Source organism: Staurois parvus, unplaced genomic scaffold (assembly GCF_062004578.1).
Source record: "Staurois parvus isolate SC_StPar_1 unplaced genomic scaffold, SC_StPar_1.0 ptg000124l, whole genome shotgun sequence".
Classification (NCBI taxonomy): Eukaryota; Metazoa; Chordata; class Amphibia; order Anura; family Ranidae; genus Staurois; species Staurois parvus.
The window spans coordinates 2,457,388-2,484,177 of NW_028317920.1; the positions used below are offsets into that span (position 1 = coordinate 2,457,388).

The window sequence follows — 26,790 nt, forward strand, 5'->3', positions numbered from 1 at the left end:
GTTATTAATTAAAAAAGCAGAGGGGTCATCAATAAACCTGCAGACTTCCACAATCCTTGGATTTTGTGAACATGTTGGGTTTTGAATAATCACCAGCTAAATCAAGGTCATCTAAGAGAAATGTTTTGGTGGAGGCGTGCACAATAACAGAAGACTGATGACATGCATCACTACACATTATCAGTATGCTTTTTTATCAAGTTAAAATTACCATTACATAACACCGTTGCCCCAAGGCGTGGTATATGCTATGTCTATTTAGCTAGGATGATTACACCTTGAGCTCATTATCAAGGTGCCTAGTGAAAGATAAAAAAGAAAAAAAGTGTGAAGTTGAGGAAGTAAAATATATGTAAATTACTATTAATTGCTCTGCATATGAAAGTTGTGTCCCAAAGGCAAGCAGCTGAAAACCGTTATTAGAGGATTTTATTCTACAGTTTTCAGTGCTAAGCAATTTTCAATGGTGTGGCATCTCATGGCATTTTTTTGCCATAGACTTTTCTGTGCTCTTCCTCCATATTAGAGATAGGCTTGATGAAAAAATTAGTTTCGTTTAGTTTCAGATTCATTTATTAAGTAAATCATTTCGTTTTGTCATATTCATTATGTTAGAATGATTAGTTTCATATATTCGTCATTCTGAATCGATTCGTATTTTTGGAAGATATTTCAGAAGATCCTAATTAAAAGGTATGCGCTAATAACAAACTTATACAAAGGTGTATATCATCAAACCAAAAAAAAACATTTAGTGTTTTAAATAAATAATTATATTGTCCAAACATACATTAGTGTCCAAAAAATATATATATTAGTGTCAAAAAAAATATATATATATATCTTCAGTGACTTGAACCAATTGTGAAAAATCCACCACCAAAGGAGATTAAATGAACTCACCAGAGCTAATGGCTGGTCAGACTATAAACCAGCAACAGCGCTTGTGCTCTGGGAGCAATGAACCCGATGTCCAAATAGATATGGTGATGTTTCAGACACTTCCGGATAATAATAATCACAGACAAACAACTTTGCAGCCCAAGCTCTTATGATGAACTTCTCCACTCTTTCTCATACCTCCATGAGAACATATAGTACACTCAGGGACAAAAAAGAGAACATAATGGTGCAATACGTTTTTTTCATTTATCTCTTTAATAAAAAAGGTATAAGGAAACTTACAAACAAGGTGTCCAACAGACACCAGCTTCAATCGCAAAAAAAGTTGAGATACCGCCCCTTGATGACGTCGGTGTGACGAAACCGGTTGGGTGTGGCCTACTTGATGTGGACGTTAGAGAGCCATGCTGTTCTGTGCTGTATGGGAGAGATCCGCGGTGAGCGGTAATTGTATCTCAACTTTTTTAGCGATTGAAGCTGGTGTCTGTTGGACACTTTGTTTGTGAGTTTCCTTATACCTTTTTTATTAAAGAGATAAATGAGAAAAACGTATTGCACCATTATGTTCTCTTTTTTGTCCCTGAGTGTACTGCATGCTCTCATGGAGGTATGAGAAAGAGTGGAGAAGTTCATCATAAGAGCTTGGGCTGCAAAGTTGTTTGTCTGTGATTATTATTATCTGGAAGTATCTGAAACATCACCATATCTATTTGGACATCGGGTTCATTGCTCCCAGAGCACAAGCACTGTTGCTGGTTTATAGTCTGACCAGCCATTAGCTCTGGTGAGTTCATTTAATCTCCTTTGGTGGTGGATTTTTCACAATTGGTTCAAGTCACTGAAGATATATATATTTTTTTTTTTTGGACACTAATATATATTTGTTTTGGACACTAATGTATGTTTCGACAATATAATTATTTATTTAAAACACTAAATGTTTTTTTTGGGATGATGATATACACCTTTGTATAAGTTTGTTATTAGCGCATACCTTTTAATTAGGATTATTGTTGCCAAAATTTATTTTGGGTGGGATATGCTGCTGACACTTTGGTGTTTTTTGTAAGTGGCGCTTTTTTCTTTTTTAATTTGGTATTTCAGAAGATCGCCTATATTCATTTTGTGCATTCGTTATTTCAGGAGATAACTTACGCAATCATCCCAGCTAGTCCAACCCACAAAGAGAAATATACAGTCATGGCCGAAATTGTTGGCACCCTTGATATTTTTCCTGAAAATCAAGTATTTCACACAAAAAAGGTATTGCATTAACACATGTTTTGCTATACACATGTTTATTCCCTTTGTATGTATTGGAACAAATATAAAACAGAGGCAGAAAAGCAAATATGACATAATGTCACACAAAACCCCAAAAATGGGCTGGACAAAAGTATTGGCACCCTTAACTTAATATTTGGTTGCACACCCTTTGGAAAACATAACTGAAATCAGTCGCTTCCTATAACCATCAATAAGCTTCTGACACCTCTCACCCGGAATTTTGGACCACTCTTCCTTTGCAAACAGCTCCAGGTCTCTCTTATTGGAAGGACACCTTTTCCCAACAGCAATTTTAAGATCTCTCCACAGGTGTTCAATGGGATTTAGATCTGGGCTCATTGCTGGCCACTTCAGAACTCTCCAGCGCTTCTTTGCCATCCATTTCTGAGTGCTTTTTGACGTATGTTTGGGGTCATTGTCCTGCTGGAAGACCCAGGATCTTGGACGCAAACCCAGCTTTCTGACACTGGGCCCTACAGTGCGACCCAAAATCCTTTGGTAATCCTCAGATTTCATGATGCCTTGCACACAGTCAAGGCACCCAGTGCCAGAGGCAGCAAAACAACCCCAAAACATCATTGAACCTCCACCATATTTTACCGTAGGTACTGTGTTTTGTTCTTTGTAGGCCTCATTCCGTTTTCGGTAAACAGTAGAATGATGTGCTTTACCGAAAAGCTCTATCTTGGTCTCATCTGTCCACAAGACGTTTTCCCAGAAGGCTTTTGGCTTACTCAAGTACATTTTGGCAAACTGTAGTCTTGCTTTTTTATGTCTCTGTGTCAGCAGTGGGGTCCTCCTGGGTCTCCTGCCATAGCGTTTCATTTCATTTAAATGTCGACGGATAGTTCGCGCTGACACTGATGCTCCCTGAGCCTGCAGGACAGCTTGAATGTCTTTGGAACATGTTTGGGGCTGCTTATCCACCATCCGGACTATTCTGCGTTGCAATCTTTCATCAATTTTCCTCATCCGTCCACGACCAGGGAGATTAGCTACAGTGCCATGGGTTGCAAACTTCTTGATAATGTTGCGCACTGTGGACAAAGGCAAATCTAGTTCTCTGGAGATGGACTTGTAACCTTGAGATTGTTGATATTTTGCCACAATTTTGGTTCTCAGGTCCTCAGACAGTTCTCGTCTCCTCTTTCTGTTGTCCATGCTTAGTGTGGCACAGACAGACACACAATGCAAAGGTTAAGTGAACGTCTCTCCTTTTTATCTGCTTTCAGGTGTGATTTCTATATTGCCCACACCTGTTACTTGCCCCAGGTGAGTTTACAGGAGCATCACATGCTTGTAACATTCTTATTTATCCGCAGTTGTGAAAGGGTGCCAATACTTTTGTCCAGCCCATTTTTGGAGGTTTGTGTGACATTATGTCGAATTTGCTTTCTTTCCTCCCTTTTTTTGTTTTGTCCCAATACACACAAAGGGAATAAACATGTGTATAGCAAAACATGTGTTAATGCAATACGTTTCGTGAGAAATACATGATTTCCTGGAGAAATATCAAGGGTGCCAACAATTTCGGCCATGACTGTAATGAGCTGAATGGATGATATTGACTAGAATAACGAAAGTAACAAATGGAACTAAATAAATATTAAATTCATTATGTTATGATTCGGAGATTCTGATGGATCCACCTCCATCCAACCACAAAAAAAATAAGTAGGACTGGTCTTCTTATTTCACTATTCTACCTTACTGTATTTATTGCAAGATGTTTCCATTTTTTATTACATTATTTCAGATGCTTCAAACATTAACAAAAGACCCAAACTATCGCATCAAGTCATCCAAATGAAACACATGAATGCAAACGAAAAGTTTCGGTATAATTTATTTAGGATTCGTTGAGCGTTGGTACTATGGTAATTCGGAGATTCATATACATCTGAATTTCCAAATGATTAAAAATTTCCACTGAATTTCGATTTGCAACAATTTGTACTCCATATTAGTATTATATTTAGAGCGTAACTAGACTTAAGAAAAATTTTGCATGTTGCAGATTACAAGTCTTTTGAAGGGTGGCCGCATTCATTCGTTTTCTATTTTTCAGGTTTTAAAGTGTTACTAAACTCACAACTGTAAAATCAGTCTGTATATGCAGTAAAGCATGCTTGTTATACTCTCTGTGGAACCTAAGGGGTTACTCCTCCGCATTGTGTAAAAAAGCTGTTTGATCCTGTCTTCTCTGATCCTCCTCTTCTTCTACTGTCCCCCATCCATCTGCCATAGTACAGAGCAAAAGTGGCATGTCTGCACATGCACTGTTTGGTGTGTATTGATAGAGAGTTTTTTTTTCTTAAGAGGATGCATGTGATTGGCACAGGGCCAATCAGAACTGTCCAGTCAAAGGATAAGGGGTTATGCAGCCTCACAGGACAGTCATAGGAGAATGAAAACTCAACAGTAACCAGTGCTTGGCCAGACACTGATAAAATTCACAAGACTGGTACATACTGCTGATGAGAAAAGGTATTTAGCAGTTTATATTTACTAAAATAATTTCATTTCCATGTTGTGTGTACCGTGTGAGACCAGATATAGTGAATGCAGGGTCCGGGGAGACCAGATATAGTAAATGCAGGGTCCGGGGAGACCAGATATAGTGAATGCAGGGTCCGGGGAGACCAGATATAGTGAATGCAGGGTCCGGGGAGACCAGATATAGTGAATGCAGGGTCCGGGGAGACCAGATATAGTGAATGCAGGGTCCGGGGAGACCGGATATAGTGAATGCAGGGTCCGGGGAGACCGGATATAGTGAATGCAGGGTCCGGGGAGACCGGATATAGTGGATGCAGGGTCCGGGCAGACCAGATATAGTGGATGCAGGGTCCGGGGAGACCAGATATAGTGAATGCAGGGTCCGGGGAGACCAGATATAGTGAATGCAGGGTCCGGGGAGACCGGATATAGTGAATGCAGGGTCCGGGGAGACCGGATATAGTGAATGCAGGGTCCGGGGAGACCAGATATAGTGGATGCAGGGTCCGGGCAGACCAGATATAGTGGATGCAGGGTCCGGGGAGACCAGATATAGTGAATGCAGGGTCCGGAGAGACCAGATATAGTGAGTGCAGGGTCCGGGGAGACCAGATATAGTGAATGCAGGGTCCAGGGAGACCAGATATAGTGAATGCAGGGTCCGGGGAGACCAGATATAGTGAATGCGGGGTCCGGTGTTTAATAACATTGTAAGGCATATCATTTTCTTTGGGTACTCTTTAATATGCAGCCTGGCTATTGTCTAGTCTAGCTCCTTAGATATTTAACAATAAAAAAAAATACTTAAAACGCTAAAAACACAAACCTGTATTCTAAGCAGCAGGTGTCTGTTGGCGTGTTCAAGCTTCTTCTGTTTGTTCTCGAGCTCCTTCGATCTCTGCTGCTCTCTCTGAAGTTTGCGTATATAATCCACAGAGGCTTTCAGAATGGTTCCCTTGTTCCACCTCATATCCCTGAAATGAGGTACAATTATGTTTAATCAACTTAAGATTTTTTTACAGGGCAACTAAAATTTATATTAAAAAAAAAACCCACACCCCATATTACTTTGATATCTGATAAAATGTACAAAATGTACAAATTACAATAAAGACCACAGATGCAAACAAAAAGTTATTTTCTGCCTTACCCAAGCTTCGGCCAACTCACATGCAATAGGATTGGCTATAGAGAATAGGGCTCCATTCACACTTGTGGGTCTTGTCCTGTGACTTTGTACACATAAAGTCACAGCCCATGTATTTCAATGGAAGCTGTTAAAATCTATGCGACCTAACCACTTCCCAATGGGTGGACTTCCATGGACGTCCATGACTTTCCATGGTTATACCAGCATGATGTCTGCAGCTACAGGCAACATCCTGGTATCTTTATTTTCAGCCAGTGATTCCCTCTAATGTAAAAGCCATCTTAGTGGCTAATTAGCCCCTGGCTTGTTTTTACCGGCGGCGGGAGGGGACGTCTCCACCTTCCCACCGCCCACTGGTGGTGCCAAGCATGGAAAATATGCCCTGGTTCACATATAGGCTTCTAGATGATGCAAAACGGGGCAGACCAGGGACTAAAATGCATTTAAGTATTAGGTCCTGTTCACCTTGTCCACTAAATTGTGTATTACAATTGCCTGGAATAATGAACAGTGTGTGAGCCCCAACACATTACAGCCACAGGCAGTTATTCTGCCAAATCAACTTTTCCTGATTGGATCTGTTTATAGAATGTTTTTTTTTTTTTGCATGAGAAATGACTCTTCATATACATACGGGTCATTTGACTTGGGTATTAAAGTTCCTAATTCTTTTATACGATCGTTGATGTTAAATCTTCGTCTTCGTTCAACTGCAATAAATAGAATACGAAAAGATGATTAGAGGGTGATATCTAACAGTATTTGTTTAAAGACTAAAAAGCAAAAAGATAATTAAACAGGATGAAGATGATGATAAGGGGATAAGGGGGGTCAGTAGGATAATAGGATATCCTCTCGGGGGTCAGTAGACTAATACGATATCCTCTTTGGGGTTCAGTAGACTAATATAAAATCTTCTCGGGGAGATCGGTAGACTACTGGGCAGGGGCGGCCTGACCATTTGGAACCTCGGGCACTGCCCGAGGGCCCGGGGTCAGTAGGGGGCCCCATGAGATGCCAATGGTACCTTTTTCATAGGCTTTTTTGAGTTTGGGCAAAGACACAGGGGCCCCATGTTGCCCTATTGCCCGGGGGCCCCATGAGTTGTCAGTCTGCCCCTGCTACTGGGTGTGAAGATCCCTAGTATTGCACTCTGCAGGATATCCTCTTGGGGTTCAGTAGACTAACAGGATATCCTCTTGAGCAGATCTATAGAATGAAAGGATTTTCCTCTTGGAGGTCAGTAGACTACTGGTGTTGCAGATCCTTGGTAGTATACTTTGTAGGATATTCTCTCGGGGGTCAGTAGACTGGCAGGATATCCTCTCGGGCAGATCAATAGACTAAAATGACATCCTCTCCGGGGGATCTATAGACTAAAAGTATATCCTCCTGGGGGTCAGTGACTATTGGGTGTGCAGATCCCCAGTAGTGCACTCTGTAGGATAGCCTCTCGGGGGTTAGTAGACTAATGGTTGCCATATACACTTTGATTGTTTTTATCAGTTTGATGTGCAATTCAAGCAAAACAATCAGTCCCGCTATAAGTCGCTGATCGGCGCCATTACTAGTAAAAGAAAAATTCCAGTATATATGCCGCCATTTGTAAACGCTATAACTTTCACGTAAACCAATTAATTTGCACGTATTGGGATTTTTTTAGCAAAGACATGAAGCAGAATACATTTTGGCCTAAATTTATGATGACATTTGATTTTTTACTGGATGTGTTTTATAGCAAAAAGTAAAAAATATAGGTTTTTTTTTCAAAATTGTCAGGTTTTTTTTGTTTATAGCGCAAATAATAAAAAAACATAGAGATGATCAAATACCACCAAAAGAAAACACTAGTGGGAAAAAAAACGTAAATTTCATTTGGGTGCAGCGTTGCATGACCGATCAATTATCAGTTAAAGTAACGGTCGTGTTACTGCGATGCCTGGTCAGGAAGGGGGGTAAATTCTCTGGGGGGCAAGAGACTCATTCAGCAGCACAATGAATATGTAGAGTGAAGGTAACAATGACCACAACCTACCTTTAGAGGGAGACATTGTACTTGAAATCACATTATTAAAAGTCTTCTAAAGCTCATGTACACTGCAGCTAATAAATTCATGTTCAGGAGCTTTTGTGCGTTTTTTTCAGCAGCCCCTGAACTCCTGAACTCTCCCTAATGTTTTCTTTGCATCTATGTACACATCGTCGTTTACAGGCGGTTGAGTTTACAGTCGCACCAAACTTGTGTTCAGGAGTGGATTTTATCAGCATTTCAGACGCCAAATGCTTGTAAATGCGTGTAAACATGCCTAAAAGCCGCATTTGCGTTTGTAAAATTTTTTAAACATCATGAACAATGCATGCAAAGCGATTTCCCGGCACTCACATGAACCCGGTACACCATACTTTGAGGTTTCGCATGAAAGAAAATATGTTAGACACTGCTGCAATAATCTCTGCACAGAAATGAGCCGGAACACATCCAAACACCACAAAACAAAAAGACAGCTAATCCCAACAAATACTGCTCTCTCTGCTTCTGATCTCTCTATTTCTCTCAAAATGTCTGAAATAGTTAATTTTTTACTGTTTTTCAGTGCATTCTGGGCATTTTGGAAGGTCTTCTGATGTTATCTTTAAAAAACACTTCTAAACGCAAACCGGCATAAACGCGGTATGCAAATGTGGCTAAACAGATGGTTTTTAACCTACGTTTTCCGGCAGTCAGTTTCCATGTTTCAGAAGTGTTTTCCAAACGTCCCGTGTACATGGAACCTACTTCTGCCTTGTTTTTTTTTTTTTTTTTTTTTTAAGTCCGCAAACGTGCAAACTACAACGAAAAACCCGTAAGTGATCACAAAAAATGTGCAAGTGCGAACACCACACGAAAAAGTGCACTTAGGGGTGTGCTTGTCCTACCCCCGAAGGGGTTGAACCGTTACCCTGATCCCCCGGGGCACGAAGCTCCTGACAGGGACAAGGTTCCCATTTGGTCCTCCTGGCCAAAAGGCCTGGTGGACCACCGTTCCTTATGCCCAGCCGAAGCCGGACATCCAGTACTAGGTCAGGGGGTTCTCCCGGAGAGAAAACCCCCTAGGGATCAGGGGAGGAAGGAACCAAAAGGCCACACATCCTCCCCCTAGACTTCAGAGTAGACCCGAGGACCCACACCCTCCATCCGTGGAAAAACACACACATAAGTAAAGTAAAAAGTGACAAAACGTGGGAGTGCATAATAAATAAATAGAATAAAAAAAAAATAAAAAAAAGTGGTACCGTGCCGAATTGTGCACAGACCAGGCCCTGAGGCCCGTAGCAAAAATTGCCCTGGACATCTTCACACCGTGGGGTCCCACACCCAAGTGTTACTAGTGACACCCCTGAGAGCGTCTTCCCCAGGGGGCACTGAGTTTGCGGACTTTTTGCGTCCCCAGCCCCTGGCCAGACCAAGGTAGATCCGTCCAAATCAGGAGGTACTGGATCCTTCAGACGTTCCAAAGGAAAATTACTCCCGAGGCCCCAGAACGAATCATGGCGCTCCCCGGTTTCTGTTCCCCCCGTAATAGCCATCCAGACCCCCATCATACCAGTGAGGGTACTATACAACAGCCATCCCCGCAAAGCTAGAATGGCCGGGAGCACCCCCACTGGACACTGATAAGAACAGATACTACACTTGATCTTAGCCAAAAGGCCGAGAAGACTCTTTACTTCTGCCTTGTCTTTTTTTTTTTTTTTTTTTAACTTTTCCGCAAACGTGCAAACTACAACGAAAAACCCGTAAGTGATCACAAAAAATGTGCAAGTGCGAACACCACACGAAAAAGTGCACTTAGGGGTGTGTTTGTCCTACCCCCGGAAGGGTTGGACCGTTCACCTGATCCCCCGGGGCACGAAGCTCCTGACAGTGACAAAGTTCCCATTTGGTACTCTGCCTTGTGCCCCGTTTGATATAATATAATATAATAGATGACACAGAAGCCTGTTTTTCTACTCCCAAGTATACTGAGTATACAGATCGGGGACTAGTATTTCACTTATTGCAGGACAATGCCTCAAAAAAGTTTTGACCCAAAAGAAATCTTTGGCTCATTGGCCTTATAAAGAGAAGAGGAAATTTACCTTGATGAAGAAGTAAAGAAGACTGTCTTGCTCCTAACTGTCACTGATGATTTTGCTCCCACCCAGCAGTGTATATTATATAAGGAGATAATAATAACCACACACAAGATAATCAATGAGCTCATATATGCAGAAAGTTCCACCTACTTAGATTGTGATTGTCCTTCTTCTGTCTTTCCTTGGCCAGCGCTCTTGCTTCTGACTCTGCAAAAAAACAATGAGAGAAGTTGAATATTAAAAACACAACCATTATAGAACGTGTACACTTTAATTTGCACAGCTTTTCGGGACCCTGCCGGGAGAAGCAATGGGTCTGCCTCTGCGATGGTGCAAGATCCAAATCTTTCCCTCTTTAATACTTCGGAAGTCATTAACACAAAAAAGTATAAATGTAGGAAGCTTTGACCCCACTAGCTGCATGTTTGCTGAGGGTCCTTGAAAGAGTATCTAAATCGAAGAATGTAATAAATTGCAGATTACAGGTCCTTAGATATGGTGGCAGCATTATTTTTTTTTTTTAAGTTTTTTCAAGTTTTTTTTCAAGTTTTTTTTTTTCTTTTATTTTCCCCTGGTGGTCCTGCCAGTAATACTTCCTGTACTAGGGTGACAACAACCACTCACTGTATGTATTGATGAACAGTGTTGTCACCAGTGGTGTATTTAGGTTTTGTGCTGCCCTAGGCAACACAAAAATTGGCTCCCCCACGAAGGGAGCCTGATCATTGCCCAACAACATCTCAGCCCCCCCCCCCCATCCCCACCTGAGAGAGCCTTCCACTACCACCGACCCCCCCCCATACATTGGCAACCCCCCCCCCCCCTCCCGACCCTGCGAGAGAGACTCACCCTCACAGCTCAAGACATCCCCGGGAGCAAGAGTCAGGCTCTGCATACACCATCAAGCAGCCCGCAGCCTCTCTCAGATCCCACTTGGTATGCTGCGTGTGTCCCTTCTTTTGGGGGGCAGCGCTGCCCCCCTGAAAAATGCCACTTCCCCCCTGAAAGATGCCGCTGCCACCCTGAAAAATGCTGCCCTACGCAAATGCCTTGTTTGCCTTGTGGTAAATACGCCCCTGGTTGTCACCCTAAGACAAGATTAGAAACACCTCCCCCTCTTCTCTACAACATAGCAGGGAGGTGTTCTTTAGCTCACAGACAAGAACTGGAAAGTCTGATAACATTGAGATTTGAGTTCAATGCACAGAAAGTTCCAAGGAAACAGGATTTCAGGCAGGAACCTCAGGTATTTTCCTGTAATTACAGAAAATGAACTGAAAAAAGAAGAAAACAAATGCAGCCACCACATCTAAGGACTGGTAAGCTGCAATAGATTACATTTTTGTTCTTGGGTACAAACACACTTTAGGAGGTACAATGGGGATCAAGGGGCAGCCACTGAGGTTGCATCTTTTAAACACGTTCGCAATGGCATTCCCAAAATTTCTGTTCTGAAGGTCATTTTTTTTTAGATGTTATTACTCATAAGGACACAGCCCATAAACTGACTTCAATTCATTAGAAATTCATTTGTGGACTACAGATATTGTTAAATTAGAAGTCCAAGGTTTTGTTTAATCTGATGTCATTTATCACGGCCTACTGTATCTTTGTTTCTGATGTTCATACTAATGCAGGTCATACATGGTTTGAATTCCAAAAATTTTTTGTCCGAAAATCGAAAACGTCATTCACTCGGTAATCCGATGGTGCAATCAATGATTGCGAAAATCGGCCGACCAAGTCATAAAGTTCTCCCCATATAACAGGTGAAACTTCTGTTCCTTCCAGGTCATGGCTCATACGCATATTCATTTCGGAAAAACGATTGTACGATTTGATCATCAGTCCAAAATCGGTAGTTTTTCACAAATTTTCCAACATGCCTGATCACCGAAAAGGGAAGGGACCACGAAAAACGGCCAGTGCCATTGACCCACTAACAGACCGAAAATCGGGCAATTATTAAAATCAGTCGAATTTCGATCCATGTATGGCCGGCATTATTTCTGTAAAAACAGTGCAGAAGAACAGTGCTTCAAATGTTATGGATATGAGACAACTGTAAGCACCACACCAGGGGCGGACTGACCATTCGAGCTCTCGGGCACTGCCGGAGGGCCCGGGGTCAGTAGGGGGCCCCATGAGATGCCCCTGGTACCTTTTTCATAGGCTTTTTTGAGTTTGGTCAAGGACACAGGGGCCCCATGATCCCCTATTGCCCGGGGGCCCCATGAGTTGTCAGTCCGCCCCTGCCTCCACCAAACATTTACTGGCGGTGAATCAATCATTGTTCCGAGCAGCATTAGGGTCGTCGTCGTTGGGTTCAAATCCCAACCACCTGTCTAGAGTTTGCATGTTCTCCCTGTGCCTGCGTGGGTTTCCTCCCATTACTCCGGTTTTCTTCCACACTTCAAACACATGCTGGTAGGTTAATTGGCTCCTGTCTACATTGTCCTTAATATCTATGAATGTGTGCTAGGGACCTTAGATTGTAAGCCCCTTGAGGGCAGGGACTGATATGAATGTATTATATATTTGGAGAGCGCTGCGTAAATTGATGGCGATATGTAAGTAATGGCAATATTAATAAAAACGGGACAGCACAGTGGCTAAATGGTTAGCACTTCCATCTGGCAGTACTAGGGTTGTTGGTTCCAAACCATGGCACCACCTGCCTGGAGTTTGCATGTTCTCCCTGTGCCTGCGTGGGTTTCCTTCAGGTACTCTGGTTTCTTCCCACACTCCAAAGACATGCTGGTAGGTGAATTGGCTCCTGTCTAAATTGTCCCTAGTATGTGTATGTATGAATGTGAGTTAGGGACCTCAGATTGTACACCCCTTGAGGGTGAGGGACCGATGTGAATGTACAATCTATATGTAAAGTGCTGCATAAATTGACAGAGCTATATAAGTAGAGGTGTACCTCGGTTTACAAACGCCTCGGTTTACGAATGAAAATCCATTGAAAATAATGTCTCGGTTTACAAATTTGTTACAAATTTTTTTCGCAATACGAAGTGTATGTCGGTGCCGATTTTTGAATGCAATTGCCAACTTTTTTTTCTCTTCATTATAGCTCACAGAATTAGCTGTCACTTTCCCCAGAGCTAAAGGAATCATTGTTTCTTTTAACTTGAGGAAATAAACTAAAAGGAAACTTTGTTTCTTTTAGCTTGGGGGAAAGTGACAGCTAATTCTGTGAGCTATAATGAAGAAAAAAAAAGCCGTTAATTACATTTAACCTTCGGAATGGACAAATTGGTTTCAATGCATTCCTCTGGGAAACCGCATTTCTGTTTTTACTCATTTTTTGCAATACGAAACGTCCCAGAGAACGCATTAAATTTGTAAACCGAGGTACACCTGTACCTGCAATGAATAAGGGGCAGCACAGTGGCTAAATGGTTAGCACTTCCACCTGGCAGACCGTTGGTTCAAATCCCAACCACGGCACCACCTTCCTGGAGTTCGCATATTCTCCCTGTGCCTGTGTGGGTTTCCTCCAACACTCCAAAGACATGCTGGTAGGTGAATTGTCTAAATTGGCCCTAGCATGTGTATGTATGAATGTGAGTTAGGGACCTTAGATTGTGCACCCCTTGAGGGTTAGGGACTGATGTGAATGTACAATATATATGTAAAGCGCTGCGTAAACTGACGGCGCTATATAAGTACCTGAAATACATACATAAATCTCAAAATATTCAGGGCTGAAATTAACAGCTGCAAAAACCTATTTGCCCACTAGATGGCACTCAGCAACCACTTTGAGGTCAAGGGGCCCTCCACCAATGCCTGCACAAGTTCTGTATATCTGAGAGCATGCTGTAATGTAGAGATTGTTAGTCATGTGACCCTAAGGGGATTAAACCGTAACAATACACCTTCCCGCTCGCAGCAAACATCATCTCACCAACACAACAATCTACTGCTGAAGGGCCAGGCACCCGAAGTAGATAGTTCAATCACACAACTCCAGACGCCTCTTCTAGACCAGCCAATTGCCATCGGAGAATGCCCCTCCCCGGGTCACTTGTACTAATATAATCTATTTATGTCCTCTGGAATTGAAGTTTATATTACTAAAGCGCCACAAACTGCACCGCACTGAAATGTACAGGAATTCAGTGCGATTCATGTAAATTGTGGCTACAGATTTTTTGGCCATACTTCCCCACATGGAAGAAAAAAATATATTTGAAAAAATATTCTTCCCAAATATACTGACATATTTTTAAAATGCTACAATTTTGGCTGTATTCAATATATTTAAAAATATATTTCAATAAATAAATATATATGTACTGTATGTTGAAATGCGTTATTATTACAAAATATATGAAAAATATTTTTAAAAATACATTTTCAATCTTACTGTATGTCTTTAAATATACATTTAATCTACATTTTTGGAATGCATTTAAAAATATATGTAAAAATATATGATAACATGACTTTTTTATATGTTAAAAAAAATCTGAATATTTGAAAAAATATTTTTCATATTATTATTATTATACAGGATTTATATAGCGCCGACAGTTTGCTCAGCGCTTTACATTATGGTAGGAGACAGTACACGAGACAGTACAATATATTTTTTAACATATAAAAAGTGCATTTCAACATGCAGTATATATATATATATATATATACTGTATATATATATATTATAAATAAATGTAAAATAAGTACACCAATAAATAAAAATCATCATTAATAGATAATGAATAAATGTAAAATATGTAATAATAAATAAATACATATTAATTAACTATGAACCCCCTAACCCTATGTTATTATTAATAAATAAGTAAATAAAATTATTATAATAATTTAAAATAAATTATTATATTATATAATAAATATAGTTAATAAATAAGTAAATAAATACATTATTAATGTTAATATTAATAATAATAATAAAATAATAAACAGCCTAAACCTAACACAAAATATATTATTATTATTATTATTATTATTATTAATAATAATAATAATAATAATAATAATAACAACAATATAATAATAATAATTTGTTTTGTGTTAGGGTTAGGCTGTTCATTATTTTATTATTAATAATATTAACATTGATACTTTTTTTAAGAGTTAGGGGGTTGATGTTTTGGGTTATCGGTAATTATTACTTATTTATTATTACATTTATTGTATTTATTCATAATTTATTTATGATTATTTTTATTTATTTGTGTGTTTATTTTACATTTCCTTAATCATTTATTTATTTTATTTTATGATTATTATTAGTATTATTATTTTAATAATATTATTAGCATCAGTATTACTGACACCCTAACCCTAACAAAAAAAAAGAATAAATACATTTTAGGAAGAAAATAAATAAAATATTAAGCCCTACCCCAACCCCTAATGCTAACCCTATCCTAACCTTAACTCTGACCTCTTATCATAACAAAAAAATAAATAGATAAATAAAAGCTGATGGAAAAGCTAAAAAAAGCTAAAAAAACATAGCAACAAATGACAGGTTTTTTTCTATTGCCTAATAAACCAAGCTTAAAAACACTGCATGAAAATGCACAAAAATAGCACAAAAATGCTCAAATTTGCTACTCTCAAGTGTGAACGCAGCCTTAAACAAACAATAAAAATACTTTAAGCGGTGTTTTATGACTGTAGAGTAGCATCTATGGAACTATTACACAGTAGGATAGAATGGCATAGCTGATTGGAGTACTTCCCCAGGACAAACCTTGGCCTGTACGGGACATAACACCCCAATTCCCGGGTTCGGTATAAGTTTTAGAACCAGTACTGCACTGGACTGGATAAAATGTTACAACTGGATATGTGCATTGAGCATTCTGTGGGCAATTACGCCAATTTCTTCCACTTGAAGAAATAGTACATCTCCTAGATTGTAAGCTCCCAGGATCAGGGCCCTCCTATTCCTCTTGTATTGAACTGTATTGTTGCTGTATTGTCTCCCGTAATATTGTAAAGCGCTGAGCAAACTGTTGTTTCCACTTCCTGTCATACACAATTTGACTAGAGCAGTGCTTCTCAATTATTTTCTGTCATGCCCCCCCTAGGAAGAAGAAAACATTTTGCGCCCCCCCCCCGCGCGACTGTAAATAGTATTTTTGCAGCAGCACCTCTGCACTGCACACTTACCGGCTTTTCCCTCACTCGATTTTCGCGGGTCCGCTCGGCTCCGCCTCCTCGCCCGTGATTGGCCACCTGTGTACCTTTCCTGAGCTACAGTTCTGGCGGCCAATCACTGGTGAGGAGGCGGAGCCGAGCGGCAGGAGTGAGGGAGTAGCCGGAGTGACGGAAGGAGCAGCGCTTCCTGGATGGATCATCGTGGGAGCCAGGTAAGAGACAGCAGCCCTCTGCCCACCCCTGTACTTAGTGTCCCTTCTGTCGGAAGGGGGGGGGGGGCGGCGGCACCGCGCTGCGCCCCCCTTGACGGAGCCTCGCGCCCCCCCTGGGGGGCGCGCCCCACTATTTGAGAAGCACTGGTCTAGAGTGACCATTGAGCAAAAGTCTATTGGATAATTAACCAAGGTACTCAAACAATTACTATAATAAAATATCCAGAAATATTAGGAATATGGTTTGTCACTTGAACGAAAGATGACATTTTTTAATCATCTTTTTCAACAAGCTGTATATTTGCATTATCCCAAATATGTGGATGCAGATCTGATAGATCCGAAGCTCCACTGCCGCAATACCTTCCTTTGTATCTTCTTGTTACATTGGCATACAGACATGATTCCCAGCCCTGATGATACTCTTGATATGTGTTGGCCAAAGTATCTATATACATACACATATATGTGTGCAGGGGCGGACTGACAACTCATGGGGCCCCCGGGCAATAGGGGATCATGGGGCCCCTGTGTCCTTGCCCAAACTCAAAAAAGCCTATGAAAAAGGTATCAGGGACATCTCATGGGGCCCCCTACTGACCCCGGGCCCTCGAGCGGTGCCCAAGTTTCCAAATGGTCAGTCCACCCCTGTATGTGTGTGTATTTATTTATTGAAATATATTTTGAAATATATTGAATATGGCCAAAATTGTGTATATATATATATATATATATACACACTGCATGTTGAAATGCGATTTTTTTTATATATTACAAAGTATATGAAAAATATTTCTAAAAATATATATTTTTAAATATATTGTTCAGATTTTTTTAACATATAAAAAAAGTCATTATAACATATTTTTACCTATATTTGTAAATGCATTCCAAAAATGTAGATTTGTATTTTTACAGTATATTTGAAAATGTATTTTTAAAAATATTTTTCATATATTTTGTAATAAAAATGCATTTCAACGTACAGTATTGAAATATATTTTGAAATATATTTTGAAATATTTTGAATATGGCCAGAATTGTAGCATTTTAAATATATGTCAATATATTTGGGAAGAATTTTTTTTAAATATATTTCAAATATTTTTTTCTGCCATGTGGGTGGTTTCGCCCATGAAGGAATTAACATAAGGTGAGGTTCTGAAGATTCAAACTGACTTTGTCCATTGTTTGGAAGCACCCCCCCCCCCACCACCACCACCATGGCGAACCCCCAATACCACACCATGTACTCATTATTCTACCTTACTACTGACTTTGTCCATTGTTTGGAAGCACCCCCCCCACCATGGCGAACCCCCAATACTACATCATGTACTCATTATTCTACCTTACTACTGACTTTGTCCATTGTTTGGAAGCACCCCCCCCCCACCATGGCGAACCCCCAATACCACACCATGTACTCATTATTCTACCTTACTACTGACTTTGTCCATTGTTTGGAAGCACCCCCCCCCCCCACCATGGCGAACCCCCAATACCACACCATGTACTCATTATTCTACCTTACTACTGACTTTGTCCATTGTTTGGAAGCACCCCCCCCCCCCACCATGGCGAACCCCCAATACCACACCATGTACTCATTATTCTACCTTACTACTGACTTTGTCCATTGTTTGGAAGCACCCCCCCCCACCATGGCGAACTCCCAATACCACACCATGTACTCATTATTCTACCTTACTACTGACTTTGTCCATTGTTTGGAAGCACCCCCCCCCCACCATGGCGAACCCCCAATACTACACCATGTACTCATTATTCTACCTTACTACTGACTTTGTCCATTGTTTGGAAGCACCCCCCCCCACCATGGCGAACCCCCAATACTACACCATGTACTCATTATTCTACCTTACTACTGACTTTGTCCATTGTTTGGAAGCACCCCTCCCCACCATGGCGAACCCCCAATACCACACCATGTACTCATTATTCTACCTTACTACTGACTTTATCCATTGTTTGGAAGCAGCCCCCCCCCCACCATGGCGAACCCCCAATACTACATCATGTACTCATTATTCTACCCTGCTATGAACCTCTGTTCTTTACAATCCCTCCCAGCCCCGATTCCAATGCAGCTTCCACTTGCATGGCGATTGTTTGCAATAATGAAACACTGGATCTGGAATTTGGTCTCATCCTCTCTATTATCAGATTGATTTACCTGTAAGCTCCCTTTTGATATTTGGAAGATTAGCAGGGCAAGAATTACTGTTTACCCCAGGAGCAGGCATACCTTGATTTGCATATATGTCAATCAAATTTGCAGACACTGGCAACTGGAAAAAAAACAAAATAAATACGTATTAAAACGAATATCGGTGGGAGTCCCATTAATAAGGAATGCAATCACTATGGAGAAAGGGATTTAAGGGGTTAATAAAGACTACATGTGTTTATAATCATTTTTTTTTCCAAGATGGTTAATAAATTCAGTGAACACTCACATCCAGGAACATAGGTCCAAGTTTCTTAATCTGAAAAAAATAAATCCTTAATCTGTTCTGATGTGTTGAACAACAAAAACAATTATGGGAATAATTCTGTTGCTAAAGCCGAACTCCAGGCAGATATAAAAGATATAAATGAATACAGCCCTGTACTCATCATCACGGTATCAGCATCTTGCAGTCCCTGTGCAGCAGAGCTCAGACTGTGAGAGGGAGAAGCAGCACAATGAGTCGTTCAGTTGTGCTACATTTACTAACAGGGAGCATGCTAATAGAAGGAGGGAGCAAAGTGACAGGACAATGAGCTCGTCAGTCTGCTGCTTCTCCTTTCACTGTTCAGTCACAGACTGGAGGAAGGACACGATTTTTAAGGATTACTTAACTGCAGTAGAGAAAAATCAGGTCTTACACCCTGCCAGGCAGGGCTGTGCTGTGTTGCAGAGCTGTGTAAATCTCAGAAATTGATAGATAGAAATTCAAATTACTGGCAGGTGAAGGGGCTCCCATCAATGTATCTCCTCTGCCTGTTTAGCGGTTTACACGCAGCTCAGTTTGCACATTTCATTTTCAGAAGAAGTTCAGCAAGGACAGCGGAGCGCTGGATCGGCCACCCACTATCTAGGACTGCTAAAAGAAGCAGGCAACTGCTGACCTCCTATAAATACTCATTTCCTGACTACCAAATATACTTTGAATATAATTCACAAAACGTTTTTACATGTAATATACAGTTGCAAGAAAAAGTATGTGAACCCCTTGGGATTACATGGAGTTTTGCATGAATTGGGCATAAAATGTGCTCTGAACGTCATCTAAGTCACAACAATAGAAGAACATAGTCTGCTGAACATAATACTACACAAACATTAGATGTTGCCATGGTTTAATTGCACATAACATGTAAACATTCACAGTGCAGGGAGGAAAAAGTATGTGAGGCCCTAGCTTAATGACTTCTCCCAGAGCTAATTGGAGCCAGGAGTGAGCCAACCTTGACTCCAATCAGGGTGATGATATTGGATGTGTTGCTGACAGCTGTCCTGCCCTTAAAAAACACACACCTGTTTTGGGTTTACTGGTTTCAAGAAGCACTGTCTGATGTGAACCATGCCTCGCAGAAAAGAGCTCTCAGAAGACCTACGATCAAGAATTGTTGACTTGCATGAAGCTGGAAAGGGTTACAAAAGTATCTCCAAAAGCCTTGATGTTCATGTGTCCACGGTAAGACAGACTGTCTACAAATGGAGAAAGTTTAGCACTGTTGCTACTCTCCCTAGGCGTGGTCGTCCTGTAAAAATGACTGCAAGAGCACAGTGCAGAATGCTGCATGAGGTAAAGAAGAATCCCAGAGTGTCAGCTAAAGACCTACAGAAATCTCTGGCACATGCTAACATTTTTGTTGACACATCTACAATAAGGAAAACATTAAACAAGAATGGAGTACATGGGAGGACACCACGGAGGAAGCCATTGCTGTCCAAAAAGAATATTGCAGCACGCTTGAAGTTTGCAAAAGAGCACCTGGATGTTCCACAGCACTACTGGCAAAATATACTGTGGACAGATGAAACCAAGATTGAGTTGTTTGGGAAGAACACACAACACTATGTGTGGAGAAAAAAAGGCACAGCACACCAACATCAAAACCTCATCCCCACTGTAAAACATGGCGGAGGGAGCATCATGGTTTGGGTCTGCTTTGCTGCCTCAGGGCCTGGACGGATTGTTGTCATTGATGGGAAAATGAATTCCAGAGTTTATCAAGACATTTTGCAGGAAAACGTACGACCATCTGTCCGCCAACTGAAGCTCCGCAGAGGATGGGTGATGCAACAGGACAATGACCCAAAGCATACAAGTAATTCAACAAAACAATGGCTGCAACAGCACAGAATACGCCTTCTGGAGTGGCCCAGTCAGAGTCCTGACCTCAACCCCATTGAAATGCTGTGGCATGACCTTAAGAGAGCGATTCACACCAGACATCCCAAGAATATTGCTACAATGAAACAGTTTTGTGAAGAGGAGTGGTCCAAAATTACTCCAGATCGTTGTGCAGGTCTGATCTGCAACTACAGGAAACGTTTGGTTGAGGTTATTGCTGCCAAAGGAGGGTCAACCAGTTATTAAGTCCAAAGGTTCACATACTTTTTCCTCCCTGCACTGTGAATGTTTACATATTATGTGCAATTAAACCATGGCAACATCTAATGTTTGTGTAGTATTATGTTCAGCAGACTGTGTTCTTCTATTGTTGTGACTTAGATGACGTTCAGAGCACATTTTATGCCCAATTCATGCAAAACTCCACATAATCCCAAGGGGTTCACATACTTTTTCTTGCAACTGTATATTACTAATGATTTGTATTGCAGATGTATGCATGGTATTGGACAGTGGTCTCCAAACTGTGGCCCTTTGCCTGCCTGTATGCAGCCCTTGGGGCACTGTTCTTCTCACTGATATGAAGTAATATTCCTCCCACTGACACCAACAATGAGGTACTATTCCTCACATTTACACCAATGATAGGGCACTATTCCTCCCACTGACACCATTGATGAGGCACTATTCCTCCCACTGACACCAATGATGCAGCATTTTGTCTTCCTACTGACATGAAAAATGGGGCACTATTCCACCCACTGACACTAATGATGGGGGCACTATTCCTTCCACTGACACCAATGATGGGACACTATTCCTTCCACTGACACCAACAATGGGGCGTAATTCCTTCCACTGACACCAACAATGGTGTACTATTCCTTCCATTTACACCAATGATGGGGCACTATTCCTCCCACTGACACCATTGATGAGGCACTATTCCTCCCACTGACACCAATGATAAGGCACTATTCCTCCCACTGACACCAATGATGCAGCATTTTGTCTTGCTACTGACACAAACAATGGGGCACTATTCCACCAACTGACACTAATGATGGGGGCAATATTCCACCCACTGACACCAACGATGGGGCCCTATTCCACCCACTGACATTAATGATGGGGGGCACTATTCCTACCACTGACACCAACGATGAGGCACTATTCCTCCCACTGACACCAACAATGCAGCACTATTCCTCCCATTGAAACCAATAATAAAGCCCTATTCCGCCCGCTGACACCAATAATAAAGCACTATTCCTCCCACTGATACCAATGATGTAGCATTTTGCCTTTCCACTGACACCAACAATGGGCTGCTATTCCTCCCACTGACACCGATGATGGGGCACTATTCCTCCCACTGACACCAACAATGGGCTACTATTCCTCCCATTGACACCGATGATGGGGCAGTGATCCTCCTTCTACTGACCACAAGCACTATGTAATTGTTTTATTCCCACTGACCACCAAGCCTGAGATATTGTCTACTCCCTCTGGAATTTTCCACTCCCACTGGCCACAGTCCAGCCCCCCTGGGAGATAGTAAATCAGTCCTTTGTTTAGAAAGTTTGGAGACCCCTGGTATATGCAAAATTTGTTAAACTCAAGGCTTATATAAAAGACACAAATAAACGCAGCGCTGTATTCATATATATGTCATCAATTGTATTTTTAATGTAAACAGTGTAAGAAGTTACATTTAACCTGGTATCAGCCTGAGCAATCCCTGAGCAACAGAGCTCAGTAGGGAGCAGGGAGAAACTGCACAATGAGTTGCTGCTTCTCCTTTCACTGTCCAGTCACAGGATGAGGAGGAACAAGACCTGTAAGTGTTACTGAACTGCAACAGGGTAAAAAGTCCCCTTCCCTGCCAAACTGGACTGAGCGGTGTAGCAGAGCTGTGTAAATCTCAGATCTAGATGGACAAAAATAGAAATCCTTTGACAGGTAAAATATATTTTATATACCTATTTCATCTGTGTATATATATATATATATATATATATATATATATATATGTAGTTCATGTGTTGAGTACAGCAAAAACATTGCTTTGGATAGAGTGGGGTAAGGTTGAGAGATACATCCATTTCTTTTTGATGCACAAAGTAATTTTTTTTTTTTTTAATGTTGACGTTTTTAAAAATATTTATTATCATTTAATACGGTTATGATCTTCTATACCACAGCTCTTACAGCTACGCCACTTGGGGGGGGGGGGGGGGGCGGTCAACCAATTCCTTTGAGAAAAAAACAAGCCATGCTAAAGACACCTTACAATTCCTATAATAGGTTGTAAAGACAAGAAGACAAAATTGAGAACTGCATCACAAGGGCCGGAAAGAGATATGACAACAGCTGTCAAAACTGGACTGCAAAGTAATAATAATAAAAAAAGTCAAAAAATATTTGCAAAAAAACAAAACAAAAAACAAGGATGCAATAAATACTTCAAATCTACCATACCGTGTTTGCCATTTGCATAGCAGGATCCATCATGAGAATTTCTTCATTATAGCTAGACTCCAAGCTAATGATGTCATCGATTACATCATCCATCTGCAATTACAAATATATAATGTTATTATAAATACAGTGTAGATTTTTTTATTATTTTGTACTTGTTTATTGGTGAATAATATTTACTGGCTAAATTATTAAAGGAGTATTTTTTTTTACAACAAAAAATTGTGCCCTTTCTGAATACCCAATTAATTAGAAGGAAAGTCAGGGGAAAAAAAACGCAAATACCCCTGAAGCTGCTGTCATTATAAATACAGTGCAGTTTTTTTTATTATTTTGTACTTGTTTATTGATGAATAATATTTACTGGCTAAATTACTAAAGGAGAATTTTTTTTTACACCAAAAAATTGTGCCCTTTCTGAATACCCAATTAATTAGGAGGAAAGTCATAAAAAAAAAAGCAAAAAAAAACAAAATACACCTGAAGCTGCTAGATGAGGACATTTTCAATTTAAACCACTTTCCAACACTTGTAATCTTTAACATGATCACCCATAAATTCCAGAAGCTAATCTACCACCCAAGGGTGAATTTAACACTCCAAAGAAGCGTGAATTCAAACCCAAATAATTTAGTAGTCAACTATAAAGTTGAATCTAGCAAAAAAAAAAAATGACAGAAATTATGTAAAAATAAAAATACAAAGTAAATTAAAAAAATTCAATTTATTGAAAGATCAAATAAAATACTATGGGGAGATGTACTAAAACTGGTGCACTCAGAATCTGGTACAGCTGTGCATGGTAGCCAATCAGCTTCTAACTTCAGCTTGTCCAATTAAGCTTTGACAAAAAATACTGGAAGCTGATTGGTTTCTATGCAGAGTTGCACCAGATTTTGCACTCTCCAGTTTTAGTAACCCCCCTCCCCCCTCCATGTCTTTGAAAGTGATGAGATTTTTAAAAAATTCAATGTTAAACAACATCAGGCATTTCAGACAGCAAACTCAAACAACCCCTTAATTTAAAATGTAACATTGATAGTGTGGATGCCACTTCAACATGTGAATCAATACAGAAGAAAAGGTCCTCCTATAGTTTGTGTAGTGCAAGGTGTGAAGCTTAGCTATTCTATGTCAGTTTTTTTATACTCTCAACAAATCTATTAACATTTTTAATTACCGCTTTATGACTTTTGCAGTCAGTGGGTAGTATGTAAATGTCATTGGATTTTGGATTACTCGTTCACAATGCTGAAAAAAATGTTCTGTTGTAAGTAGCTTCCTCTTCAATATTGATTTTTATTAGATATTAAACTCTATTGTATCAAACAATTACTAGTTAATATTAATCAAATTATTATTATTATTATACAGTGTTTATATAGCACCGTAGGGTGTGCTCAGCGCTGTACATTAGCGAGGGGGACAGAACATGAGACAATACAGTACAATACAATACGAGGGGTTCGAGGACCCTGCTCTTTCGAGCTTACAATCTAGGAGGGAGGGGGTAGAGGTACAGGAGGAAGTGGCTGTGGGGGATGGAGTGGTGGGAGAAGTGGAGGAGATCGGTTGTTAGGTGAGGGTGGGGTAGGCTTCCCTGAAGAGATGGGTTTTTAGGGTGCGCCTGAAGGTGAGGAGGGTAGGTGACAGTCTGATGGATTGGGGTAGGGAGTTCCAGAGGATGGGGGAAGTCCTGGAGAAGTCCTGCAGTCGGGCGTGGGAGGAGGAGACCAGGGAGCTGGAGAGTAGGAGGTCCTGTGAGGAGCAAAGGGCACGGGTAGGGTAGTATTTGGGTATCAGGTCAGTTAGGTAGCTTGGGGCAGCGTTATGAATGGCTTTGTAGGTCAGAGTTAGTAATTTGAATTTTATGCGTTGGGCAATCGGGAGCCAGTGAAGGGATTGGCAGAGGGGGGAGGTGGATGTGGAGCGCTTGGTGAGATGGATGAGTCTAGCTGCTGAGTTCAGGATAGACTGGAGTGGGGATAGCATTTGTTTGGGTAGGCCAGTGAGGAGGGAGTTGCAGTAGTCCAGGCGTGAGATGATGAGGGAGTGAACGAGTTGTTTGGTGGTGTCTGGGGTGAGGAACGTGCGTATCTTGGAGATGTTGCGGAGGTGGAGCCTGCATGACTTTGATAGTGATCAAATATTAATCTTTTATTTTATGGACATCCTGCTTTATACAGAGCTCAATCAGGACAGACTGCTAATTTTCCATACTGACTTCCAAAAATTCTATTCAAATTTATTGCAAAATCCCATAATTTTCTCAGAAAACAATTACAGCTTAATAATGGCAATATGCTGCAAAACTAGTGAAATAATGGGATCATCAAGCTGTTGCAAATGTATGCCCTAAAACGGCATTTTTAATAACAAAATTAAGGTAATAAATGCAGTGAAATAAAAAAAAAAAACAGGAAAGAGGATTTTGGGGTTTTATAAATCAGTCCCTTACTGAACATTTTTGAGCTCCAAGTAAGTCATTTTAACTCCCAAAAAATTCCAAGACACGAAACCCTTTATTTAGTTATATTAGTGGGGAAATCCATTAATTAATTACTTTTATCATTTTTTCATTTAATTTTAAAACGCTAGCATACAGTCCTGTTCAATGAACATATCTTATCCAATGCATGGAGAATAGGCAGTGGTTTACTAACTGATTTTTCACCACATTTACAGAAAAAAAAAAATCAAAAGTAAATAACTGTTGGTAAGATCGCATTCACCAAAGTTTACTTAGGTTTGTTCTTCAGTGTTAAGTAGTGCTGACTGTAATATTCACCCTATTTATCAACCAGGGCGTGTTGGTTTTCATATTTGTAGAAAAAAACTTTACTTAGCACTTTCACCAAGTGGCAGATTGGTGTTTTTAAAGGGTGGGTCAAAGATCTGGAAGTGCAAAACCTGTGGAAAATATTTACAATTTGCAGTGCTGTTGCCCTGGTATCCCCTAATTTCTGCACAAAGTTAAATAAACTTCACAATAATACAGCTGAAAAAGGATATAGAAACAAATAAAACTCTAGATAGTTAATAAATAACTTAAAACTGAACTCCTAGATTGTAAGCTCCCAGGATCAGGCCCTCCTTTCCCTCTTATATTGAACTGTATTGTTGCTGTATTGTCTCCCGTTATATTGTAAAGCGCTGAGCAAACTGTTGGCGCTATATAATAATAATATAATAATAATAACCACAATGCCTATTTATACATCAACTATGTTTTTATAATATGAACGTTATAATTTAAATATTTAAAAAATTAAATTTGTGGGGGAGATCTACTAAAACTGGTGCACTCAGAATCTGGTGCAGCTGTGCATAGTAGCCAATCAGCATCTAAGTTCAGCTTGTTCAATTACGCTTGGACAATAAAACCTGGAAGCTGATTGGTTTCTGTGCAGAGCTCCACCAGATTTTGCACCATTCAGTTTTAGCCAATAGGTCTCTATTTAAAAATTGGTATAACATGAACGTTTGTATCACAAATTCTAAAAAACTGTATTTGAAATAGGTGGGGCATAAGAAAATAAAAGGAAACATATTTTAAATTACCAAACCGATAAGTTAACTTGGTAATAATAAGTGGTTTTATATGTTGACAATGCAAAACGTATTT

General features: G+C 40.3%; 1 protein-coding gene and 1 pseudogene across 9 annotated transcripts in view; both read right to left on the minus strand.

The window, feature by feature from the left end:
* Window positions 1-26,790, minus strand: part of MITF (melanocyte inducing transcription factor) — a 351,656-nt gene that overhangs the window by 15,736 nt on the left and 309,130 nt on the right. For 7 of the 9 annotated variants that reach the window (XM_089672270.1, XM_089672269.1, XM_089672274.1 and 4 more), the window contains 5 exons: window positions 23,166-23,258; window positions 18,512-18,626; window positions 10,106-10,162; window positions 6,474-6,549; window positions 5,516-5,663 (listed from right to left, as the gene is read on the minus strand). In XM_089672270.1, the coding sequence (XP_089528396.1) occupies window positions 5,516-5,663; window positions 6,474-6,549; window positions 10,106-10,162; window positions 18,512-18,626; window positions 23,166-23,258 (489 nt within the window). The remainder of the gene's footprint in view (window positions 1-5,515; window positions 5,664-6,473; window positions 6,550-10,105; window positions 10,163-18,511; window positions 18,627-23,165; window positions 23,259-26,790) is intronic. The other 2 variants (XM_089672273.1, XM_089672278.1) reach the window with 1 other exon arrangement.
* On the minus strand, window positions 9,383-9,542 carry LOC149467074 (U2 spliceosomal RNA; annotated as a pseudogene).